This window comes from Neomonachus schauinslandi, chromosome 16 (genome assembly GCF_002201575.2).
Source record: "Neomonachus schauinslandi chromosome 16, ASM220157v2, whole genome shotgun sequence".
Taxonomy (NCBI): Eukaryota; Metazoa; Chordata; class Mammalia; order Carnivora; family Phocidae; genus Neomonachus; species Neomonachus schauinslandi.
The window spans coordinates 54,769,934-54,787,202 of NC_058418.1; the positions used below are offsets into that span (position 1 = coordinate 54,769,934).

The 17,269-nt window shown below is 53.1% G+C and overlaps 1 protein-coding gene across 1 annotated transcript; it reads left to right on the forward strand.

The window, feature by feature from the left end:
• Nucleotides 1–526: 526 nt before the first annotated feature.
• MLYCD (malonyl-CoA decarboxylase) lies at nucleotides 527–17,043 on the forward strand. The gene is made up of 5 exons (XM_021702631.2): nucleotides 527–1,090; nucleotides 8,572–8,684; nucleotides 9,882–10,038; nucleotides 12,840–12,989; nucleotides 15,080–17,043. The coding sequence occupies exons 1-5, from the start codon at nucleotides 545–547 to the stop codon at nucleotides 15,611–15,613; spliced, it is 1,500 nt and encodes a 499-aa protein (XP_021558306.2). The 5' UTR covers nucleotides 527–544; the 3' UTR covers nucleotides 15,614–17,043.
• The last annotated feature ends 226 nt before the right edge of the window (nucleotides 17,044–17,269 follow it).

A 17,269-nucleotide genomic window follows, 5' to 3' on the forward strand; every position in this document is an offset into this window, starting at 1 on the left:
AGAGCTGCACCTCTGGGAGGCATCTTGTATAATCAGACCCTGGCAACGATTTGAGATCGCCTAGGCACGACTTAAGACAAAGGCTACCCTGCCAGAGAACTACCACCAGGGACACTTGGTAAGCACACAGATTCCCGCCCAGGCTTCTCCTCAGACACGAGGGACCAGGAATCCGCAGGCGTAGCACGTTCCCCCAGGTGACTCGGATGCACCTCGCAGTAGCAGAGCTCGAGTCCAGGGCAGGGGAGGCACGTACGCGGTGGGGCAAGAGGGTAGCGACCGAAACGGTGACTTTGGGTGGCCAGGTCACAGGGCACGCCCGCAACCCCGCCCCGCCCGCATCCCCGCCCCGCCCGCATCTCCCCAGCACAGTGACCTTTGGCCTCACTTGGCCCCGCGCCGCGCTCCGCCCCGCCCCCGCCCTGCCTTCCGATTGGCCGCCGTTCCACCCGCCCCCCTCGGCCTCGACTAATGAGGCCGGCGCGCGCCGGAAGCCGGAAGCCCCGCGGCGCCGGCGTCCCCCGAGCAGCTGCCGCTCGGTACCATGCGAGGCTTGGGGCCAGCCCTGACGGCGCGGCGCCTCTTCCCCTTGCGGCTCTGCCCGCGGCCGCCGCGGCCGGTCGGACCCCGGCTGTCGAGCGGGTCGGCGGCGGCGGAGGCGGGCGCCCTGGAACGGGCCATGGACGAGCTGCTGCGCCGCGCGGTGCCCGCCACGCCGGCCTATGAGCTGCGCGAGAAGACGCCGGCGCCGGCCGAGGGCCAGTGCGCCGACTTCGTGAGCTTCTACGGCGGCCTGGCCGAGGCGGCCGAGCGCGCCGAGCTGCTGAGCCGCCTGGCGCGGGGCTTCGGCGTGGACCACGGCCAGGTGGCCGAGCAGAGCGCCGGCGTGCTCCAGCTGCGCGAGCAGCCGCGGGAGGCGGCCGTGCTGCTGCAGGCGGAGGACCGGCTGCGCTACGCGCTGGTGCCGCGCTATCGCGGCCTCTTCCACCACATCAGCAAGCTGGACGGCGGCGTGCGCTTCCTGGTGCGGCTGCGGGCCGACCTGCTCGAGGCGCAGGCCCTCAAGTTGGTGGAGGGGCCGCACGTCCGGGTAAGGCCCCGCCTGGGCCCCCGCCTTGCACCAGGACCGCGAGCTCTTGGCGGTCCTCCCGGTACCTGCCCCTCAAGCCCCAAACACTCCACCTTCCCCAGCCTGAAGCCGCGCACACTTTGCCCCCAGTTACTGTCCCCTGCACCCCGTCCTCTTCCTCCCCAGGCTTTCGGAATCCTTGCCTTGCTCCAGGGTTTACTGTGTAGTGCTTACGAGAAACTCGGCACCGCCTGCCTTTAACGTGACTGTCAACGCCTCCTTCGTGGTTAAGTGTGTTCCACGAAGTCTCTTTTTTTATTACTTTAGCTGAGTTTCTTCTATGTGGTATACTTGAACGAGTACCCAACTGAGCATCACGTAGCCTCCAAAAACCTGGATGATGTCAGCAAAAGTTAGTTGCACACCCACTATGTGTAAGCCCTGGTCTAAGAAGCCCTGCAGAATGCCCAGGGATGAGGACTCTGGTCTCTGCCTCATGACTGTGCAGGGCGTTGCACTTTCCTGAGTTCAGCCCTGAAATGTGATGATTCCAAGTTGAGTACTTGAGTAATCAGGTGCTTAGCTCAGTGAGCTCATGTTAGGTGCAAGTAAATACTTCAGGATTTAAATAATGATGACTTGAAAGATTGCTGACAGTTGAATGTAGTCCTCTTCTATTCTTGGTATTAAATATGAAGGGGCCACTAGCCTGCCCTTTTAGTGAACAAAAAATGATGTAAATGTTTCAGGAAGCTTCTGACATTGAGAACTTCTTTGGGTGCAGTTGGCTTTAAAAAATTGAGCAGTTGAACGATTATGTCCTAATTCGTTTAAGAACGCTAACACTGGCATGATAATTTTCATGTTCATGTCCTCATTCTTAGGTGGGTTAGGGAAACCTACTGAGGTCAGGAGACTTGACCAAGGACTCAAAGCAAATAGGTATGTCTTCGATCATCTACCCAAACCTCAATCTGGGGTTCTTTGCACCATGCTTTATAACTACATCATGCGGTGTGAGTTATGGTGTTTATGAGAGACTTCATCTTTCTTGACTATTTGGCCTCAGATGCATAAACACTGAGGATAGTTAAAAATGGGGTTAATCTCAGTGATAACAGTGCTGTGATTGATTACTCGTGATGGCTGGTTAATTTATAATGCTAAATGTTAATCTAGGGCCACGATTTGCATTGATCACATTTCTGACTCAAGCCCAGTCTGAATGGCTGGGACTTCATGTTCTACACACTGTGTGCATTCCCATCTGCCTGGGTTAAGTCTTCAGTCGAAGCACAGGTGTTGGGTTTTCTTTGTTTTTTGTTTTTTCTTGAAACAGGGACCAGTACTCCATGGTGGTCCTTCTGTAGCTTGATTTTTATTACATAGAAAACTGGAGAATTAGGTAGAATGTCACCTGTCCCAGAATGAAATAATCCACCTTTCTATCCATCCTTCCACCCAACACGTGACCATTGGGTGTTTATCTTATACCAGGCATGCTCCTGGTGCTCAGGTCACTTGCTCAAGAACTTCCATTCTAGTCTAGTATGGGAAGAGTTAATAGCAGGCATGGTGACTGGTAGGTGCTTTTCGCACACTGGCTCATCTCATTCTCAGCAAGCCATAGGGACCTGTTGTACAGATGAGGAGATTAAAGCTCTTCATGGTCAAGTGCAATGCCCAGAGTGCTGAGCTGGAATTCAAGCCCAGTCTTGACTCCAGAATTATGAACTTGGTCGCTACACGTTGATTCTCGGAGCCGATGACTTTACTGGATCTAAAAGGGATTTGGTTTTCTTAGAATTTGCCTTTTTCTGCAAAATCAAGGACAAGATAAAACAACCCAGTTAATTAATGGCTTTGTTTTTTACTTAGTTTTACCTAATGGGGAGTTTAATGTTCTCTAGTTGTGAGTGTATTTACTTTTTCCAGGAGTAAGTGTACAGGCTTCTATCTTACCGGTAACATCAGTACTCATCTTTCTGTGGAGCCACTGGTCATTGTTCCCTGTTGCAAAATCAGCAATCCTGCCATGGCCAGAAGGATCAACGTGTAATGTCTTTCCTTTGGCATTCTTGGTGCACACCAAACTACTGCGGACATTTCCAGCTTTCCCACCCATTACTCGCTCCTCTCCACAGACCCCCCCCTTTGATGGAAAGTAGCCGACCCCACATTACTACGTGATTCTTGCTTGGGAAGCTCATTAGAGTAGGAGCTGCTCATCACTCAGCGTTTCCAGCACTCCAGTTCAAGGTGGCCTCCCCCAGTTTTGAGCTTCATGGCATGCATTATTTGTGCATGTATTATTATATTATTTGCTTGGATCTTATTCCTTAACATTAGAATTTAGCATTTGAAATGTATTATTCCACCAGCCCCCCCCCCCCCCACCAACTCCAACTAGATGATCAGCCCCTTGAAAACTGAGAGCCTTGTTTTAAAAGTCTTGCGTAGCAAAATGGTGAATGATACGTGAGATGAGAGTCTGGGGTGCCCCGCCACAAGACGGAGTTGACACAATGATCACTTCCGTTTGTCTTGACGTCACACTGCTGCACTCAGAGGTCTGAGCCCGGAGGGAAGCCCAGAGGGCTGGGAAGGTTTCTGTATGGCCAGCAGAGGTGTCACGTCAGACATTTGGCCAGCCCTTGGCAGATTTCAGTGTGTTGGCCCCAGTGATGTCTAAGGTCCCATCCAGTTCTAAATCCTCCCAATTCGTGAGAGGTTACCGAACGCGTCCATCCCCTTGCTGTTCCCCACGCAAGAAAACTTGGGTTATCATTCAGGTGAGAAGGCGCGTGGCAGCTGAAAGCTGTGACATTGAGACTTGATCTGGGCGCCCGAGGGGCTTGCTCTGGGGAGATCCTGAGCCAGGTCCTCAGCTGTTCAGGGTTCCCTTGTTTTTGTAACCAAGGTAGTCCACACACGAAGAAACCTTTTGTACCAACAGGCAGAACGTCATGTGGAATAAAGGTATTTCTTGAACAGAGGATGAGTAACAATAGCCTGACCTTTGCCTCTGCGGGTGTCCCAGACAAAGGCAAGAAGCCTTTTCTAGTCGCTTAGTCACACCTCTTGGCGTTTCTCTACCTGGACTTCTTGTCCTTCTATCCAGTGCATGTAACTATTAGAGCTAAATCCGTCCATTCCCTTCTTCTTTGCTTTACGTGGTCACTTAGCACTTTTTTAATTCCTATCATTTAAATCCTTCAGAGAATAGTTTTTTTTAATCCACAGAAATTGTCCCTGGGATCCAATTTTGTAATCTATCGCTAGGATCACATAATGTGTGCAATCCACTTTGATTTCCGTTTCTTCTACATCGTTCTGGATTTTGCATCCAGGCTAAAGAGATGACAAAGCTAGAACCTTTTGCTCTGAGGAATTCAGTGTTAGAAACCACTGGAAGTTTGGCACATGAATCTTTAGAGCAGGAGTCCCAAACGCCCAGTGACCCATGGTGCCCTGTGATGCTGGGGGAGCAGGGAGCTCACTCCGCGTCGCTTCCGATCTGAGTGCCCCTCCCTGCGTGCACATGGCACCGTGTCCCGGCTGTGTCACTCTTCCACACCTGCTCACCTCCGGACTTGCTGGACGAAGTCACATGGACACGCGCCGGTTTGCATGAGGGCTGCTGTAGGTTTGGCCCTGGGCGTTCACCCCAGAATACGCTCAGTCCACTGCGGGACCACGACAGGTTCTTGTTTACTGAATCCTATAGGGTGCAATGGCATTTTTAGAGTAACGGGCAAGTATGAGGCCAAAAAGGAAGCTGCTGGGGTGTCTTTCACGGGGCAGTGGGGACTGTGGAGGAAGCACTGTGTGGAGATGGAAGAGGCCGGCTCTCAAGACTGTCTGTGCCCTCTGCTGATTAAAGGCATGATTTTAGCCAGGTCCTTTAACCCCTGGGCCCATCAGCTGTGCACTGAGATGAGAGATTCTGCTGGCGGTTGGTATGCTCAAGGTCAGCCTGCTTCCCCCTTCTAAGAAGTGCTCTGAGGGTTACCGTGAAGCTTGGCTCAAAATCAGATTCACAAACGAGGGTACAGTTCATCACAGTCCAGGTTGTGATTACTGGAAATAGGGGTGTACGCTGTGTGTGTGTGTGTGTGTGTGTGTGTGTGTGTGTGTGTGGTTTAGAGGCTTTCTGTTTTTCTCCAGAGGCCGACTTGGGTTGAGGAGTTATGTTTCTTAGAGATAAAATCCCCCATGAAGCTGACTTGAGTTCCCATTCTAGGAGGTCCGAGCTCTGTTCAGTGGCTTGTGGGCACTAGAGGGAAGCTGGCATTTAGAAAGTGGAAGGGTTTCTTGATGGCAGTTTGAACATAGAAATTCCAGTGAGATGAGAGGTGTGCGGGCCTTGACAGAAGCACGGGGTCCAGCAGAGAGGGGACTAAACTCGCAGCTGACTGGCCGGCGTCCCTACTGTCTCAAGGTCCAGCCACACTGGATGCTTTGTTGTACGACCTCTTTTGATGGCTTGTCCTGCTTTGCAGTGAACATAGCGGTCCTTGTTGGTTCTACTAAACTCTGTGCTTAGCTAGACCAAAAAGGACCTTATCTGCAGTTTGGCAGGGATGCCCCAGTGCCCCAGAGGGACAGCAGCTTCCACCAGTGGGAATCGTACCTAGAATGTCTTAGCTGTGCCTCCGGGACCCTGTCCAGTGCTTCCAGCTCCTTGTCCCAGCTCAGGGCTTCTGAGCAGTGGAAACTGACTTTGCTCCACATTCCAAACATGGGGAGATCTTGATAGCCAACAACTTCAGCAAACTCTGCCCAAAGGGGAGTTTGATTGGCCTTCTGCACAGTGTCCTCCAAGATGACCACAGTGGGCAGGTGTGGAAAGCCGAGTCCAGGTTGATTGGCAGCCCCGACAGTTGTGTGTGTGAGTCTGGGATCGATGGCAGAACTGATGCGCATAAAGCAGAGGCAGTGTCTTCCCCTCCTGTCGCCTGCGATCCGGCCCAAACAGCTGTGCCGCGTGAGCACCGAGCCTGGGGACTTGTGCCCTTTCACCTAGATTCCCAGATCTCATGTGGCAGGGTCACATTTCACAGCTGTCAGTAGCCCGAAATAGAACCAAGAGACCTTGGAGGGGGAGCTCTCACCGGCCAAACCGTTTCTTTCATCATTAATCCTGAATTGATACTGGAACTAGGTACCTCCCACATGCTCCTGTCATGAATGTGGAAGAGGCACCAGCCCTCCCCACATGGAGCTTGGCTAATCCAGTCCTAACCCTGCAGCGCACAGGTTCCTAACCTGGAGTCCACGAACCCCAGGAAATGAGCCATAGGTGAGTTTCAGAGGGCTCCACGAATCCCAGGAAATTATGTGCAGAAATTGACTCATGTGTTTGCGTTTTCCTGGGGAGCAGGTCCCTGGTTTTTAGCACGTGCTCAGGAGGGCATGAGGACCCCAGGAAGATTAAGAACTGTTGTGGTCCAAGGCAGTATTTTATAAGCAACCTTTGTGCACTGCCTGGCCGATGGCCTCTCTTCTCCCATCCCGTCATTGCCTCCTCCCCATTCTCCAGTCTTTCTCTTTCATTTGACATCAGTCTGCTAACCGTCTTCCACATGGGAGACCCCCACCCTGAATTTTTTGGGCACCAGAGGAGTAAATTTGAAACAACCTCTGCCCTCACCATGAGCGTAGAGCTGAGTGAAGAAGACCAGGTTATGGAATTGAGAATTAAAAGGCATTGTAAAGGGCATCTGGTCCAACCCGTAAATCCTTAAAACAGCTCCACCAAATCCTCATCGACCCAGCGCTCGGTGCCCACCTATGGTGAGGGCCATCCAGGATGGCGTCTGTAGTCAACTCTACCTATTCAAGCCTTCTTTTATATTAAATTCAATCCAAGTCTAACTTGGTCCGTGATTTCCCCCTGTTGGTCCAAGATTTACCTCCCTCCTCTCCCCCATAGGGTCACACAGAACAAATTTGTGGCTGGTTCTCTGCCCCAGGCCTTAAATATTTAAAGATGGATCTCACTTCATTCTGAAACCTTTTCTGAGCCACCAATCCTATACTTCCTTGTACCTTGTCCTCAAGTGACAACATTGTGAATCCTTCCACCTTTTACCAGGGAATAGAATGTGAAGTGGTCCTATAACGTTTTTACAGCTTTTGCAATTACAGCTCTTTGTCAATTCTGTACCAAATGTGCTGAGATATTTATTATTACTCAATAATCAGTGTATCTGTTAATACATAGTTCATCTATGAGTAACAGAGACCCAAAATAATAGTGGTTTGAATAAGAGAGAAGTTTGTCTCTAACCTAAAAGTCTGGAGGTAGACACCCCAGGGATGATTCTGTTCTGTGATGCCTTCAGTTGGCCCAGACTTCCATTTGGTTCTCCCCTAAAAACCTTAATCCCCAGAGTTACCTCATGGCCCAATATGGCTGCTGCAGCTCTGGCCATCACATCATCTTCCAGCCTGCAGGGGGAGCAACAAAGAAAAGATGGGCAAAGGGTATACTCTTGCCATTCTTTAAGGTTCCCCAGAGCTGCTCCAGGACACTTCTGTTTACATCTGGCCAGAAGTCAGTCATATGACCACCGCTAGCTGCAGTGCAATCTTAAATCTGGACAGCCATGCACCTACCTAAAGCATAAGCAAACTGCTGTGCATTTGGAAGAAAGGGAGGCAGATGTTGAGGAACGAACAAGCCACGTCTGGTACCCTGGGCGTCCTCTTGCTCTGGCTGTCAGGAAGCCTACTGCTGTCCATGTTCAGCGAGTCACAGGAGGCTACCCCGAGCCAGGTCTGCCCCTGTGTCCCCTCCTTTCCCTACGCACCTGGTGCCATTCTTGCTTGAAAGGTGAAGTTGACTCACGTAGATCGGATACAGATAAGTGAAGTGAAATTAGAATAATTTCATCAAATCTAAATGCACTAATCGCCAAACACGCAATTATTTCATGTCCCACGAAAGTAGGAAAAACCGCTCCCCCACCACAAGGGTGACCCGCCGTCATGTGAAAGATGCATGTCGACTTCAGAGATGTTCAGATATGAGATGTGGAGCTGCCGACTGTGGTGCCCGGCCCCTGCACTTGTTTCTCTCGGGAAACAAGGGGCGATACCTCGGTGCGTCCCCGAGTGTTCCCAAGAGCGTGGGGACTCGAGTCCCGCGCCGCCTGCGTTAGCGCGCCCTGCGTGACGCACCATCCGTTGCTCTGTCAACCTCACGTTTCGGTTGTGTTCACTGCAGTCAGCACATCCCAACATACCATTTGCTTGGGGCAGCTTAGCTCACATCGAACGCTCCCCTTGAGGCCCCTTTCTGACCGGGGTCGCAGAGGCTAAGTAGAGAGCTGGGTGCCGAGCGCCTGGTCGGGGTGGGTCCTGCAGAGAAGCTGGTTGGCGAAGCCCCGTGCAGGGGGCTTTTGTGTCCCGCTTCATCCGCGGTGCCGGCTCGCGACGAGGCAGGGGTGCGTGTGCTCTCCTGGCCCCGGCAGCTAGCACTGTGTTCTCCCTTGCAGGAGATGAACGGAGTGCTGAAGGGTATGCTCTCCGAGTGGTTCTCTTCCGGCTTCCTGAGCCTAGAGCGGGTCACCTGGCACTCGCCCTGTGAGGTGCTGCAGAAAATCAGCGAGTGAGTATTAAGGTTTTCACTTTTCCTTAATGTTAGCTGAAAGCCAGTCTCCACCCACACATGCGCTCGGTTCCAAGCACAGTATTCGCAAGTGGTGTGGCTGTCCTAGCCGGCGATGTCGAGATCACAGGTGGGCACCAGCCGTTCTGCCCGCAGGCCCGCACGCGGGGTCCCCTTGATGTCCTTGGGTTTCCTGCAGGCCCCAGTGTCGGAGCCGCAGGACTTCCCTGGACTTTAGGATCTCCCCTAATTGGGCAAACTTCTCCCTTGGGTGAATCTCGGAGTGGGCTGTATGGTGCACGATGCGAGCGTGCCCGGGGCATGGAGAAGCCCCAGCTGGCATTTCACAATGGTCCTTGGACAGGAGAAGCTCTTTCCATCTCAGGGTCTCCATGCCGTCTTAAGGAAGCTAAGGCTTGCCAAAGGTTGCACTCGGAAGCGTGACAAATTCCAGGGGCTGCCATTTCACAACAACCAACAATATAGTGGTTGGAGGAGGTCGCTAGACAAACTTCAGAGATGTTCAGATATGAGATGTGGAGCTGCTGACTGTGGTGCCCGGCCCCTGCACTTGTTTCTCTCGGGAAACAAGGGGCGATACCTGGTCACAATCTCAGGGTCATGAGATCGAGCCCCGAGCTGCGCTCCATGCTCAGCAAGGAGTCTGCTTCAGATTCTCTCTCTCTCTCAAATAAATGAATAGATAGAATCTTTTTTTAAAAATAAATAGATAAATAAATAAAATTGCAGCACAACTGCTTCCCAAGGGCCCTGCAAACTAGTCTTAAGACCAGGTATTAAGAATTAGAGGACAGGGCGCCTGGGTGGCTCAGTCGGTTAAGCGACTGCCTTCGGCTCAGGTCATGATCCTGGAGTCCCGGGATCGAGTCCCGCATCGGGCTCCCTGCTCGGCGGGGAGTCTGCTTCTTCCTCTAACCCTCCTCCCTCTCGTGCTCTCTGTCTCTCATTCTCTCTCACAAATAAATAAATCAAATCTTTAAAAAAAAAAAAAAAAAAGAATTAGAGGACAATTTGGTGTGTAAAATGGTCATTAGTTGGAGTTCCTCTCAGTCAGTGCTGTTTCATATTAAAACGATTTTCTTTGAATTCTCCTGAAGTTGTCATATGAATCGGGATCAGCAATGGTTATTTAACTTGTAGATTGTTCGACTGTCTTATTTCTAATTCTCTCCTCAGGTCTGAGGCCGTGCATCCTGTGAAAAATTGGATGGACATGAAGCGACGCGTCGGGCCTTATAGGAGATGTTACTTCTTTTCTCACTGTGCAGCCCCCGAGGAGCCCCTGGTCGTGTTGCATGTGGCACTGACCGGCGAGATTTCCAGCAACATCCAGGTACCTGCACGGCCGTGGCAGAACCACGCAGGCATCCCACAGGGCCCCGTACATTTTTCTAAAACCTGATTTTACCCCCCTTTACGAAGTGCGTTGCTTGAGGCATTCGTGTTCTGAATTGGCTAGAGAAGAAATCTCCAGATCTGTAGCCACAGGGTGTAGACCCGTACTAGACAGAGTTACGGACTGAGGACGGCGCTCCTCTGCGGGAATTGACTTTGAGCGGAGACGGGGGTAAGGAAGGGAGGGCACTCGCTTCCACAGTTGAGCGTTCGTTCAGTGCCTGTAGGCAGGCATAAAAGATCCGTGACTAAAAACTTGAAAACTAGACTGTGTGCCTTGTGCCTACTGCAGGCCCAGCGCTCTGCCCAGGGAGCCAAGGGGACAGGCCCGTGGTGATGGGCCCTGCCTGCTGCGGAGTTGACAAGAAAGTCCCCATCCTTCCTGCAGGTGCAGGGACAGGGACACTGCTGCAGAAGAAGAACCAGTGTGGGGCTAGGGATGGGGGCAGACCCCGAGGAAGGGAAGGGCAGGTGAGGGGAGCCGAGACACCCGGGTCACTTCGGGCTTGGATCCGGAATGGCTGGTTAGGAAGCTGGAAAGATGAGAACGGATACCGGGATGGGCTCGCAGGCAGCGTTTCCTAGTATCAGAAGGCGGAGAAATCAAGCAAGGCAACTGGGCAGGTGTTCTTGCCCACCAGGGAGAAATGCCCTGAAGGCTTTCGTGTCTGAGGGAGCCGGCAGTCCTCTCTATGGGCCAGGCGGCAGGATCTATGAAAATGGAGAACGGGCGTTCTTTTCCACCTACAATTTCCACTCTGAGGGATTCATCCCTGGGACATGCTCAGACCTAAGAGTGCGGACGGTGGCTCATCAGGGCATCGTGTAGTTTGGGAAGGCTGGACATGGTGGCCCGACTGCGCACCATAGAGAACGCAGCAAAGACACGAAGGCATATACCTTTGTTACATCCTCACACCCAGGATCTCCAGGCGTGTATTTAAATGGGGATTTACTGCTACGGTTTTGACGCGGAGAGCCGGCCTTGACTTACTCTTGCGTAAAATTCAGGCCCCGGCCTAGCATGTGTAGCGTGCTCTTACTTACGTGTATATTGGTTGAGCGTTTGCTCGGTGCCCGTCAGCCCCTCAAGCACGTTCCCTGCGTCACTGCTCAGCACCATGTGGGTTAGGTGCCACTCCCGCTAATATTGTCCTCGGTGGGTGTGAGAAGACTGAGGCTTAGGGGAACTTCAGTGATGTGCCCACGATCCCAGAACCGGTAAGGATGAGACAGGATTCCAACCCAGCCCACACCCCAGCCTTCAGGGCAATGCCTTCTATGCTGGAGATCGGGGCGTATGGGAGCAGGTGAGGGGGGAGGGGGTTGTGTGCAGGGTGTGTGTGTGTGTGTATTTAAGTGTGTACATACCTTTAGCTAGTCAGACTGGAAGGCATTCACCCCAAGGTTAATAGCAGGACTTGGCATTAGGTTTTGGAGTAACTTGTGATTTCTTCCTTATGCATTTACTTCTTGCTCCCTCTTTGACATTGTGCACGTCTCACTTGTATAATCAAAGAAGGATTCATTTGTATTTTGAGCACTTTAAAAAAAGATTTGCTGGAACTTTTTGAATAGGGAATGCAAGATAACCTACAGAGTTCTGGAAAGACAAAGAGGTAACCCCATAAGGTGAAGACCAAGCCCAAGGCTGAGGTGTGCCCTGACCCTGACAGCTGGGAGCCCTCCCTCAGAGTCCAGCCCCAGGAGAGGGTGTGGCACCGCCCTGGGGGTGTCCCTCCCTCTGTGCCACCATCCACCCCACTTTCCTATGACAGCAGTTCTTAATTTTTCAGGAGTCACAGGAAAGACCCTTTGAGCATCTGAAGGGGATGAAAGCGGGAGGTCATTTTCCCCTGGGGGACATGTGCAGACTCACACGTTCCACACTCAATTTCAGAAAGCTTGGGGACTCCCAGGCCTCATCGGAGCTCTGGGCCAAACCACCCCTACTGCAAGAGTCAGATGTAGCTGGTGGCAGTTAGGGTAGCTTAAATGTGTTCTGGAGAAGCAAGCTGGTGTACGTGCGTTGAAGCAAACTGCAGGTAACCGCCTGCTCTTCCACTGGTCAGGCGACCTTCGGATGGGAAGGTTCAGAAATCCCTGCATTCAGAACTCAGGGCTAATAAGATCAGCCCTGGCAAAGGGACTTTCCTACAGAGTCTTTCCTAGGTCACTTCATGAGTGGGTGTGGGTGTGGGTGTGGGTGTTCTCCCTGAGGAAAAACAAGGATGTAGCACAAAATCAAAAAGGTACAGAGAAAAGTACATTTCCTTAGAGAAGAACTGTATAGGAGCATGTAGGGCCTATTGAGAAATCCAAAAGCCTAGAGCTCGGAGAGAAGGAACGAGAACAACTACGGCGTGCACGGGGCAGCCGGGGAACGGAGGTGAGGCGGGTTGGTTAGGTCTGGGTGCCGGCGGTGGGTGGGGAGGAGAGTCATCTCTGGCTCCCACAGCACAGAGGCCTGGAAAAGAAAAGGCAAAGGGGACTCCCGTTGTTTCCGGAGAAGCTCAGAGGGACTGAAATACTACACGTGCAACAGACAGCCCAGGGAGACCACGCAGGTGCTGCCTCGGGGAGATTTCCAGTCAGAACAGGCCTTTGGCCTCCAGAGCCTCGACCTTGATCAGGGGCTAGGGTCTCCCGGCTCCCGCCCTCCCTGGCTTCTCCTGGCCCAGGAGGTAGGGCAGGCACGGGAAGCAAGGGGCCAAGGCCCACCATCATCGTGTCTTCCAGGCCATAGTGAAGGAGTGCCCCCCTTCGGAGACGGAGGAGAGGAGCAAGATCTCCGCAGCCATCTTCTACTCCATCAGCCTGACGCAGCCAGGACTGCAGGGGGTGGAGCTGGGCACCGTCCTGGTCAAGCGAGTGCTCAAGGAGCTGCAGGTGGGCACGGCACAGGGCCTCTGGGTGTGAGACGAGAGGACCTAGAGGGGGGTGGGGGGAGTGGGAAAGAGCCAGATGCCCCTTGGCACGTCCCAGGTGCCCCAAGACGACTCAGGAGAAGCAAGCAGTGCCGAGAGAGGGGTATCTGGAACGTCGCTTCTCAGATGTCTTCCGAGGACATCAGCCCCCCCCGGGAAACCATCCGCCCTGTGGCCGGGGCCTCTCCTGGCTTGCGTGTGCTACCTCGGCTTCATAACCACCAGCCCCTTCACTCCCATGTCCCAGTTTGGATGGCACACTTTGTGGCCGTCCTGGCCGTGCTTGACCGGCCCCCACACCCCCTCAGCGTGGGCTTTCTCAATAGCCCTGAGGGAGTGTCGAGGTTAGACCAGGCAGCTCGAAGGTAAACATGCTGGCCTTTTTGTCGTTGTTGTTTTTTAATAACTTCCCTCTGTTGCCCTGGGAAAAACGCTTCACCATCCTACAACAGAAATGTTCACATTCACTCCAGGTCTAGCTTTCTGAAACAATCTCATAAGGGGCTTGAGTGAACTGTAGTGAGCAGAATCTAATTATTAGGTAAAATAATTAGATTGCTAATAATTGGCTCTGAGAGCGGTACTCTCTGCTTTGGGTGATTTCAGCACAGCACCCACAGCAGAAGCCCTTCCATGGAGAATGACAGATTGGAATTAAAATACTGCCGTGCTTTGTGTTAAATTCATAATCAATCTTAAATCTGAGAACTCAGGATTCAGTTGGATATCAGCTTCATTAAAATCACTCTCTTGCCACCTTTTCCCCAGAGACGATAGGAGCTCCATCTAATTAATATAAGTTTCTTTTTCTTTCCTTCTTTTTTGCTGACGGTGTTGATGAATGGAGCAGGGAGAAGGAGCAGGGGGTGTATCGGGGTGAGAAAGGCCATCAGAAGAAGAGCAGAATCTGGGGTTCTGGGTAATTCACCCACAGACTCTACTTCCGGTTGGGTCAGAGTTGGCCCCTCCGCCCAGTAGCCATCCTGGGGGAGGGAGGGTCACTGGTCCCACGCTCGGCTGTGAGCCTGATAGTCACCAGGGAGAACCCCGAAAAAAGCCCTATCACTGTCCTGCACCAGCGTGTGCATCACGGTTTATAAAAGCAGACCCTTTTATAGAGAGCCGCCCGAAATGCCCGTTGAAAAGAACGTGGTTAGGAAAATCATGGTATAGTCTTACCTTTTAATATTACTCCGTTGTTAAAGTTATGTTTTTGAATTTTGAATGGGAAACAAGAAAATGCTCATGATCCAGGTTCATAAAGCAGGGGCATAAAATAAACATCTCACTCAGGGAAAAACTGCCTGGAGAAAGACCAGGAGGAATTACACTTTATCAGACCTGGAGAGTAGCTATTCAGAGTCCTGGAGTGTGGTAGGTTTGTTGGTTTGTTTCCAACGTAAGTTAAAAAAAAAAAAATTCTTCTGTAGTGAGCACATAGTACATTTTTAATCAGAAAATTCTAGGTTTTTACAAAATGGTTCTTGAGATCTGTCATTTGACCATGAATGGTACCGTCTGATACAGAGAAGCAGCCATGGCCCCCCCTTCTCGCCCATCCTTGCACGCACTGTGGGATCTCGGGCCAGCACTTTCCCACTCGAGACACAGCCATCTGGTACTTGCGTGCCAAGTGCCAAACCAGGCTCTGTGGCCGCAGAGAAGTCCCTGGGAGGTGCGCCACACAGACAGGAGCTGTGGTCAGAAGACTGCGAATCAAGCCCCACGTCACTGCAGCCCCCGCTGCTCATTTCAGCCCAGCCCCTGACTTACCACTGTGATAGTGCAGACAGAGAAGGCCTTCAGACAGGCTCACCTTGGGGACTCAGGATGCCGCCGGGCCCTAGCATATGTCAGGTTCTTAGTAAACGTGCCTTGAAAGGAGAGAATGAACGCACGTCAAATATCATGATGTAAACCACACAGCAGCGTGCAGGGCTTAATGAGGCCTAAATGATAAATGGAGGGGTGTTTCTGCTTCCGTGACATACCAGCTGAATTTTGTATGTGTGTTTTCTCCACCTTCCTTTCCCAACCAACCATGCCTTACAGAAAGAGTTTCCTCATCTTGGGACATTTTCAAGTCTGTCTCCTATACCTGGATTCACCAAGTGGCTTCTGGGACTCTTGAACGCACAAGCAAAGGAACACGGGAGGAATGAACTCTTTACAGATTCGGAATGTAAAGAAATCTCTGAGATCACAGGCGTTCCCATCAATGAGACCCTCAAGGTCTTTCTCAGCAGCAGTGAGTGGGTGAAGTCTGAAAAGCTGGTCAGGGCGCTCCAGGCCCCCTTGCTGCGGCTCTGTGCCTGGTACCTGTACGGAGAGAAGCATCGGGGCTTCGCCCTGAACCCTGTGGCAAACTTCCACCTGCAGAATGGGGCCGTGATATGGCGCATCAACTGGATGGCCGACGTGAGCCTCAAGGGCATCACCGGCTCCTGCGGCCTGATGGTCAACTACCGGTACTACCCGGGGGACACAGCCACCAACAGCACCAACTACCTCTGCTCCAAGAACATCAAAGCTTCCGAGCAGGTCCTCAGCCTCGTGGCCCAGTTTCAGAAGAACAGCAAACTTTAAACCTGTCCCAAAGCAGACGTCCCCGACCCAGAGAAGGAGGATTTTTCTGGATGGGTCAGGGAGGGTTATGCGTCGAAAGGGGCTTTTTTAGTCAAGCAGGGTGAGAGCGTGTTCTCTGGCCCGCAGCAGGGTCACACCGGGAGGCTGTGCCCTGACTTCCATTGCAAGAGCGCAGGCTGCCGCCAGATGTTGGGGGGCTGGACGTGCACTGGGCGGGGACACCCTCCCTCCCACCCCGAGAGCAGCCTGGCTCCCTGCCCGAGGCGGTGCTGTGGTGCTCCATCTTCAGAAAGCTCTAGAGCCTCTGCTGGCTGTCGTCCCAGGGTGGACCGGCCAGCCTCACCGGGCCCCGGGCCGCTGGCCCAGGTGAGAGCAGATTTTCCTTCAAGCTTAGAACATAACTCAGCCATGGTTGTCTTAGCCGTTTCTCTCCACTCACGACAAAGAGGTAGAGGGCTGTGCTACACGTTACTCAAAGTTTTGGAGATCTGAATGTAGGGAAATGTTCATGACTGCACCAAGTTTCCTAAATTAAATCATTGAGCACACGAGGTGGTGTCACGTGGGGCTTGAATTGGACAGTAGACGTTAGGATTTCAGAGACACAGGTTCATGAAGAACGTGAGCGTGCCGAGCGAGCTTGCCGTGTGAAGCACTGAGCGATGTAAGACGGCGTGGTGGCCGCCTCGGAGAGCCAAGACCTCGGGGGCTGGAATGCGTGCGACATACCAGCTGTGCTGCGGGCAGCCGGCCCGGCGGGGGGCGGGGGCCTGCGTGCACGGCCTCGCTGCTGTCACTCCCGCAGACAGGTGCCCGGGCCTTGCACACTCTTCATCCTCCACACTCGACCCCTGCTCCTTCCGTATCACCTGCTGCGTGGGACTTGTTGCCTGATAACCAGCGCTGGGCTGGTGGTCACCCTGGAAGTTTCTCTTGCTCTGAATCCTGGTGCACACAGTCCAGTGCCGCTTGGCACGGCTCTGAGCTCCCGTTCCCACCGCACCTGGGCTCTGGAGCCCCTCTGGGCCCGGGGCCAGCGCCGAGGAGCTGGGCAAGAGTTCACGCGTGAGCTGCTGCGGTGTGGCCGCCGCCCTGAACACCCCTTCCCCGCGCGTGCACGCGCACACTTCACACCTTCTCTCTTCATGTAGCCTCTGATTGTGGACATTTTCAAACCAAAGACACAGAAGCGGACAGATAGTCAAGCGAGCCTGTGTGCCTGTCACCCGGCTCCCCCCCACGCTCCGTGAGCTTGCTTTCTTGTCAGGCCTCATCTCGTGACTTCTTACGGTGGTTTAGCAGGTGCCCTGTGAGATGGGCCGGCTGGCTGGGTCCGGGATGCGGAGGGGGCTGTGGTCTGAATGTTGGACCCCCCCAATTCATACCTTGGACCCCTGTCCCCCAAAGGTGAGGGCATTAGGAGGTGGGGACTTAGGGGGTGATTAGGGCATGAGGGTGGGGTCCTCGTGAGTGGGATGAGTGCCCTCCACAAGAGGCCCCACAGAGCCCCCTGGCGCCTTCCACCCTGTGAGGTTACAAAGTGTCTGTGCCCGGAAGAGGGCCCGCCCCCGCCCGTGCTGGCACCCTGATCTTGGATTTCCGGCCTCCAGAGCTGCCAACAGTAAATCCCTGCTGTTTATAGGCCACTCGGTCGTT